This window comes from Arachis stenosperma, chromosome 8 (assembly GCF_014773155.1).
Source record: "Arachis stenosperma cultivar V10309 chromosome 8, arast.V10309.gnm1.PFL2, whole genome shotgun sequence".
Taxonomy (NCBI): domain Eukaryota; kingdom Viridiplantae; phylum Streptophyta; class Magnoliopsida; order Fabales; family Fabaceae; genus Arachis; species Arachis stenosperma.
Window position 1 is genome coordinate 453,509 of NC_080384.1, and position 8,523 is coordinate 462,031.

Consider the following 8,523-nt stretch of genomic DNA (forward strand, 5'->3'; position numbering starts at 1 on the left):
GAAATACCGAGTCAAAACGACAAAAGCAAATATTTTGGCAACACTTCTAGAAAATTACCAAAAAAGAAAAGAAAAATTTTCTAATCCCTGATTCTACAACCAATCTCAAAAACAATAACTAATAGCAACCTTAGCAAACATTTTAACGAAGTCATTACAGAAAATAACAATTTAAAATCATCATGAATTAGTCCTCAAAAAACAGCTAAGGAAAGGATTAGCACTGGCACTGGTCAGCGAGACCAGTATATATGATCATAACAGAATCAATTTGGTTAAGAAGAAGATAAGTTAGGAGAACTAAAATATATATACATTATGGTCTCAGAAAATCCACTTCCCAGTTGAGAAGAACATTGAATCAAGCTTAAGGAAACAAAGTTGTGGAGACTTCCCTAATGATAGATCCAGTTGCAAGGTCACATATATAATATGAGAAATACTAAAAGGCCATCAGAATTTGTTGTTTTTAGCCATCAGTTAGCCATTAATATTGAAAAGTATGAAATAAAATGTTCTTGGATTACTAAACTAAATGAATTGAGTTGATGGCTAAGTGATGATAAAAAATAATAAATTTTGATGCCCCTAGCATTTCTCATATAATATATCTACATAACTTGGCTGCTACGACAAAGTAAGAACCTCTATAACCTCAGTACTAACCTACTACTATATCAAGGATAAAATCACCGACAATATATATTACATAGTACGAATGGAAGTGGATATTACACACATTATCTCTGTTAGCATAGACTATAACTTACAAAAATATCATAACATCTCACTCCATTTGGTTCCATGTCACCATGTGTCAATCGCACACAGTCTTGAGCCTCTTTGCAGCTTGAACAAATCCCACAATGACCTGCAACTCGTCCATTTGCTTCACAAGAAAAAACCACAACGTTAGGACCCCAGTAATTGCCAAATACTCGTTCAAGTACTACATCAAACTTCTGGAAGATTAAGCATATACGGTGCATTCACATTTGAATGCAACGGTCCAGTTAAGAGAAACATAACCTCAAGCCCGTTAGTTATATATTTAACCACAGCTTATTTGTCTAACATATTTTTATATTTTACTATTTAACTTCACAACAAATTTGTATATTTCTTATGGTTGAGATTCATCCAGTTAAGAAACTCCAGGCGATTTAGGTCCATGCAGAGTTCACTACAAAAAAACACCATCTTTGGAACAGAGTCATATTCCAATAATTACCAATGAAACAACATTTCACTGATGATTAGCAAGAGAAAAATGATTCAATCACGAAATATTTTAGGTACCTGTGACATGAAATGCCTCTGAACAACGTCTACCAGCTGCTCTTTTGATGGGTTTGGGACGGCATCCACCTAATCCATTTTAGGAGTAAGTATACACGAGACACACTTCCAACCGCATCTTTTGCCGGGAAATTGTAACCAAAACATGTAGAGTTAGGAATTTACCAGATTAAAATGTCGCCAATATCTCCACAATGCAGCCATCTCCAGCTTACTTAAATAAACCTTCTAAAGAGAAATAAATAATAAAATAAGAGATAGATAATGTTAATAAAAATATTAACGAATAATGAAATTTTACCGTGCGAAGTTGGTGGGATATAAATTATGAATAAGAAACAGTAAAGTACCGTGGACCCATTCGGCGTAGAAGCAGAAGAACCCTTAGACAGTGAATCACCAGACAAGGACCTACTCATAGTCTTATGTGATGATCCCAATGATCTATGCATTCTGTGCCTCGATTTATGGGACTTACGTCTGTCGTCGGATGCTGATAAATCAAAGAATGCACAAATAAAGATCAGAAATTGCGGTGGGGTCAAAAAATTAAAGACACTAGAAATTTAGAAATAACTAAAAGCAAAAGGAAAAGCCACAATGGATCAAATGTTACCAAACTCCATCACTTTCTAAGCCCACGACAAGGAGCCGAAACAAGAATTAATGTAATTAACAAATAAAATATCAAAGCCTTCCAATATGTCTATCGAGAGTGCTGGTTGTACGCGTGTAAGTAGGAATTACACAAGCATATTACATTACATTTATAGGAGAAGAATCTTACGAAATTGGAATTGATTTGATTTAGAAATCAAATCTTTTGTTTAGAATAGATAACTAAACTCAAATTCCTTAATTTTTTGAAAGGATTTAGTTGAAATTGAAATAATTTAATGTCTTAAAATATTAAGAAATATTTTTACAATTTAAGTATTAATATCACTCTGGCTGCCTGGGCAGGTGCTAGGCAGACCAAACCGACCACACCTGCCGCCCAAGTCAGCCGACAGGGAGGATCGGGCCAACCGTGCTAGTAACTGCGGTGGTATTTGAAAACTTCCGTGACAAATAAAAGTTAACAATATAAAATTATATCATTATATCATTTTTAAATTAAATCAATTCTTATTCTACATCATTAATTTCAAACACAATAATTCATTTCCAATTCAATTCATTTCCAATTTCAATTCATTTCATTGCAAATCGAATCCAAAAATATTTTTTCCAAACACACTATATAAGGATATATACTTATTTGAGAGTTTTTATTAAGTTAGCCTCATAATTGAAAACACAATCCTAGTACATGCAGGCTGCAGCATGCAAAACATGCAGTAGCTGCGAATGTAAACTTACCCATATCTGATCCATTCCAGGACAAGTTTTCAAATTCAAGGTCATTATCTTCCTCATTGCCAGTGGGTGCTTCAATCACACTAAGAGCATTCCGCTGTAGCTTCACTTCAATGCCATTTGTAAGAACCTGCATCCGTATACACCAAGCACAAAATAACTACTAGCCTTTTGGATGGTCACATAAGCAACTTTGGAATTCAAATTTCCAAAAATAGCACCGCAAATACGAGTTAGGCAGAAAAAAGTGAACTGTTTACATGATATAATAATATGAAAAAGTGATTAATAAATAAAGAAAGAAAGAAAGAAAGAAAGAAAATGAAGCATTTTATTTTATTTTATAAATATGTCACTTATTCTGATCCAAATAAGATAAATATATACATCTTAATTATCCACAACGAAGGAGTTCTAGATCATGATTAATAAATATATTATTTACTATTTTTTTTTCCCTATGGGAAAGAAAAAAAGAGACCGCACAATCAGAATTCAGAGACATGCATGAACCTTTTATGAGCTAGGTATTATTTTTCCCTTCCCCCCCAAAAAAAAAAAAAGGGAAAAACAACAGGGGAAAAAGTCCCAAACAATTTATCCCCTTTGGACTGAGAAAAATCTAGCATGGAATAGTATGAATCTAATTAGGAAGTAGTACAGGAAGGATGAAAAGTACTCAATTCGAAGCTAAGACCTCAAATGCAATACCAAAACTAAAGCAATGATCATTTAATTCCCCTCCTTCCATGAATAAAACCAAAGAAAACACTCAATGAACAACTGATCCCAACAGAACACCTCAAAATACATCAGATCCAGCAATGAAATAAAGCATGCAATAAACAACCACAGCTAATTATCAGAAATTGTAACTCAAAAGCAATACAAAAGGAATAATTATATTCAAGCAGCAACCTTTAGAAGCCAATAATAGTTGGAAGATCTCAATTGAAAAATATGTGCATGCGCTTAAATGATTCTGATTAAGAATTCATGCTGTAGGGTTTAAAAAATATGTAAACCTCATTGTACATATTTCAATGAGATAGGCACCAGAAAATCAATAGCAGATTAAGAGCAATAATTTAATTTGATCACATATTAAAGTGGTGGCCAAATAGCAATCAAATTATGAACAACAAAATTGATTGACACAAGACATTAATAAGAAAGAAAAATGAAAACGATAAACAATGCAAAGATAAACCAGGTTAGTAACTCAAATTTAGAACCAGGCAATTGCGAATAGCAATAACCGTAACCATTGGTGAAGAGAATTTACCAGCCAATGCCAACCGCCTAGTCCAACGGCCTTCTTGACCACGCCTTGGAGACCAATGAGCACCGATTTCGTGCGGTTATTTCCGGTAACCACCACTTTCGTGTGACGAGGAAGCACCGAGAGCTCCTCCTCACTGCTATCTCCATAGCTCTGTAACTGCGGGACGCCTCCGTTCATGGAACTTTCCATTGCTTCAAGCATTTTTTTTTTCTTTCACTTTCAACTAAAACAACCAATTCAGCCAGTTAACGGAAAATAAAATTGGACGAAACGAGCAAAATGAGAGGGAATGCTCCAAAATCAAATATCAAAATTACATTCGTACGGAAGATCGTGCGTTCCTGATGATTAGTGTGGGAATTTCAGCAGCAGAGGAGAGAGGATAGAGGAGAAATTTGGAAAATTCTGCAGAGAGAAAAACACAGGTAAAAACTAAAAACACACACAGAGGGAAGAGTGTGACTGATATTGTTTATTGGCTGTGTTGGAATGAATTCCAACGAGACGAAATGTTCCAATGAGAGCATGCCACGTCAGTACGGGAGGGTGGGCTCTTTAATCATGCGCTTGGAGGGAGCTGAGTTTACGCATGACCAACAAATACCAATACCACTTGCGGGTTTTGCTTTTCTCTAGTTACTGTTACTCCCTCCGCCTCAATATCTCAATTACCTTTCTCTCCCCCAAATTTGTCTCCCTACTACTGCGACTATTATTTGTTTTATTTTATCCTTATCCTAATCTTAATATACAAAACAAGAATGTATCCCACGTGAGAGTTTATAAATTCACAAGGATGTGATAATCTTTTGTTAAATTTGAAATGATTATAGTTATGGACGGGGTAAATTTTGTGTAGATATACACAAGACTCAACACTCAACAGTCAAGAACCTTGTGTACATAGTACTACATGCCAATTAAGAGGGTTGCTTGCTAGTGAAGGATTGTTTGTCCTTTATTAACATGAAGGACTTGAATGATATTGACACGTCAAAAATTTGAATTATTACTACCATCAAGTTGTGATTTAGTACGGCAATAATGTGTGGTGTGTGATGAACCTACAGTTACAAAGAAAAAAAAGCACAGAAGTAGAAAATAGAGTGACTGGAATGGACGTATGTGAATCAAAAGGAAAAAAAGAGAGAGATGCAGGAAGAGGAGTGGTGAGTGGCGATAATGTAAATACGAGAAAATTGGGAAAAAGAACAAAAGAAGTAGCGTAGAATGGAGATTGGAGAACGTAAACGGACACCAAAAATTTATGGGAGGGACCCACTTTGCACAAAAGGCTGTCCTTGCCGTCGGTGTTGTCCTATCCAGTCCAACACGGGAAATTGCAACTCACGCTCCTACCTCACTTTCACGCTATCGAAATAAACATACTAAAAGCACCCAATAATTAACTTTACCTTAAAATTTAAGTACGGGTACTAATAATTTGTTAAATAATTATCTCTACTAATTTATCTCGTCTCTTTTTCATTTTTTTTTTGCTCTCCCGCCTTATTTCCAGCGCCAGTGCGTCTTATTTTCCCGCCACAAGAGCGAAACATGAGCCGTGGATCTAGGATGAGCATTTTGCACAATCCCAGATTCCCAGCGTTAGATTTCGATAAGAAAATACTTAAAAGATGGAATCATAACAAGTGAACAGTTACAAATTTTTTAACTTACAAGTCTTATAAGTTAGGCTAAATTTAACAAAAATTACATTTATCTAACAGAAATTACGCTCATCTACGTAAATGTGTTAATTTATAAAGTGCTCATTCACTATCATAAACGGCTCTTTTTCTTTTTTGATAAAAATCACAACTGTCATTTTTTTTTCACGTTTCTCCTCTTCATCTTTTTCCTTTTTCTTTTTCTTTTTCTTTGTGTTTTTCTTTCTTTTTCTTCGTGTGTTTCATCTTCATCGTCGTATTTCTCTTCCTTCTTTTGATTTTGTAACATTATGTATTTTTTTATTTGATTTTTTCTCCCCAAAAAAATTATGAGAATACGAAATAAGAAAATGAAAAAGAAGAAGCTTCAGCAGATGAAGAGGAGTAAGAGAAAAAGTTCTGAAATATGCAAAACTTATCAGAATAAAAATACACTCAAAATTTAAGAATACATCCAAATATCTTTATGTTATACCAAAATATCTTCGTTTTACACTCATTTTTGTTGCAAATACAGAAATGAGTTATGCTACGTGTACATTAAAATTAGTCTTCAAAGTCAGTCACTAGTATAAAATACATACTGGAATACAAATATACATTGAAAATAAATTAAACCACACATGTATTTATACACAAATATATTGGTGGCTGATTTTAGCGTATAAATAGCATTTTTGTACAGAAAAATATTTTTTCTAATACTGCATTTTTTCTTCTTCTTCTTTTCCTTATTTCTTTCTTTCTTTTAGTTAAATGAATGTAAGTTCATCATTTTTCAAGTAATTTTGCAACATTATGTGTTTCTTCTTTTTTTTTATTTGATTTTTTTATTTTTATTCTTATTAAAATAGTAAAACAAGAAGAAAATTGAGAAGGTAAAATAAAAAGAAAAAGATGAATAAGAAAAAAAGAAAAAGAAGATTGTGTATGAAAGAAAAAAGAAGCAACAAAAGATGAGGCGGAGGAAGATGAAGAGTTCTGAATTATACAGAACTTATCAGAATAAAAATACACCCAAATATCTTCGTTTTACATCCAAATTTGCTGCAAATATATAAATGAGTTATGCTACGTGTACACTAAAATCAACCACCAAAGTCAGCCACCAGTAGAAAATACATACTGGAATACAAATATACATTAAAAATAAATTAAACCACACATGTATTTATACACAAATACATTGGTGACTGATTGTAGTGGCTGATTTTAGTGTACGAATAACACTTTTGTACAGAAAAATGTTTCCTCTAATGCTGCATTTTTTCTTCTTCTTTTTTTTTTCTTATTTCTTTTAGTTTAATGAATATAAGTTCATCATCTTCCAAGTAATTTTGTAATATGTGCTCTTCTTCTTTATTTGATTTTTTTATTTTTATTCTTATTAAAAGAGTAAAATAAGAAGAAACTTGAGAAGGTAAAACAAAAAGAAAAGATGAATTAAAAAAAAAGAAGATGGTGATGATGATGAGAAAAAAAAGCAGCAGCAGAAGATGAGGAAGAAGAAGAGGAAGAGTTTTGAATTATGCAGAACTTATCAGAATAAAAATATACCCAATATCATTGTTTTACACCCAAATATATTCGTGTTATATCCAAATTTGTTCCAAATACAGAAAAATGTTTCCTCTAATGTTTAATTTTTTTCTTCTTAATTGAACCACACATCTGCCACTTGATTATATTCAAAAATAATAATCAATTTCGTTCTAGTTTAATTAACAATCTGAACTTGAATTATTTATTATATCCAACAACGAGATAACTGATAATAGAGGAGAAGAAAATCAAATGAAAAAAAAAGGAGGAAGAGAAAGAGGAGGAGGAAGGGGTGGTATTGATGACGACGATAACAAAAAAGAAAAAGAAGAAAAAGAAGAAGAACATGCAATAACACGAAGAAGAAGAACGTATGCGCGTTGAAAAATCTGTTATTAGGAGACGTGTAAAATTAACATGCTAGAAGAAGCGTCTGGTGTGAAATAAAATATATAAACTTATATGGCTTATATGGATAAAAGTTTTATATGTGGAGAATAATTTATAAGGAAACCCACAAAAAGACTGTACAGATAATAAGGAATGAAATTTTTAGATTTTTTTACTTAATTATTTAGTAAAGTGTAATTTTTATTTTATATTATATTCTTTAAGTAAGACGAAAAGAAAACATATAAAAGAAGATATTAAATAATAAAATATTATATTTTTATTAAATAATAAAAAAAAAGTCCACTTCCTTTCCTCATAACATGTGTCATGCTACTCCGTTTTTATCATCATCATCATGATAATTGAGGTTGAAAAATCTTAATAAAAATTAACTGAGACTTGGAAAATAGTAAAATACAAAAAGGGGAGTAACGCTACTAAACGGAATAATAAACGATAGTCCTGTTAAAATTTTGGAAACAATGTTAAGGCAAAAAATTGGTTGCATGTGACTTACCATGGAAGAGAACCGTACCGTAATCATGCAGGACATGGGTAAGTTAATTAGATTATTATTCGGAAATTTTATTTATTTAAATAATTTTTTATTTTTTATTTTATAACATTTTAAAAGAATTTTACATTTTTGTACATTATCTCTCAATTTTATATTTATTGTCTGTAAAATAGAAAGTTATTTTCTTTATTTCAATTTCGTAGCCAATACTAGCCACTGCTAGCATAATTATAAAAAAACGTATTTTATCCTAAACTCGACTACTATCAGCGTTATACTAGTTTCAGTAATAGTAGATATTAGAGATGAATAAGATGGTTTTTGTATTGAGTATGGAGATTTCCTACAAGTTTAGAATCTTTTACTATATATAGTAGTAGAGCACCTTTGCTAACCTTTCTCACTTATACCACTAACACCCCCACCCGTCAAACTTTGGGGAAGAGAATTATTGACCT

At 32.3% G+C, this 8,523-nt stretch overlaps 1 protein-coding gene across 3 annotated transcripts; it reads right to left on the bottom strand.

Moving 5' to 3' along the window:
- Nucleotides 1–291: 291 nt before the first annotated feature.
- LOC130944985 (uncharacterized) lies at nt 292–4,546 on the bottom strand. 3 transcript variants are annotated; one of them, XM_057873615.1, is made up of 7 exons: nt 4,261–4,546; nt 3,944–4,166; nt 2,662–2,788; nt 1,650–1,792; nt 1,465–1,524; nt 1,300–1,368; nt 292–889 (listed from the first exon to the last, which is right to left on the bottom strand). In XM_057873615.1, exons 2-7 carry the CDS (start codon nt 4,142–4,144, stop codon nt 818–820), a joined length of 672 nt encoding a protein of 223 aa, XP_057729598.1. In that variant the 5' UTR covers nt 4,145–4,166; nt 4,261–4,546; the 3' UTR covers nt 292–817. The 3 variants fall into 3 exon arrangements, with proteins under 3 accessions (XP_057729598.1, XP_057729597.1, XP_057729596.1); XM_057873614.1 differs by having other exon boundaries at nt 1,465–1,527; nt 4,269–4,545; XM_057873613.1 differs by having other exon boundaries at nt 1,465–1,527; nt 4,261–4,536.
- Between the last annotated feature and the right edge of the window lie 3,977 nt (nt 4,547–8,523).

Excerpts from the sequence above, each read along its gene's own strand:
- LOC130944985 (XM_057873614.1), bottom strand. The coding sequence starts at position 4,144 with ATGCTTGAAGCAATGGAAAGTTCCATGAACGGAGGCGTCCCGCAGTTA. Across the intron at positions 1,528-1,649 it reads CTACGCCGAATGGGTCCACG|AAGGTTTATTTAAGTAAGCT; the intron begins GTACTTTACTGT and ends ATTTCTCTTTAG. Across the intron at positions 1,369-1,464 it reads ATTGGCGACATTTTAATCTG|GTGGATGCCGTCCCAAACCC; the intron begins GTAAATTCCTAA and ends AAAATGGATTAG.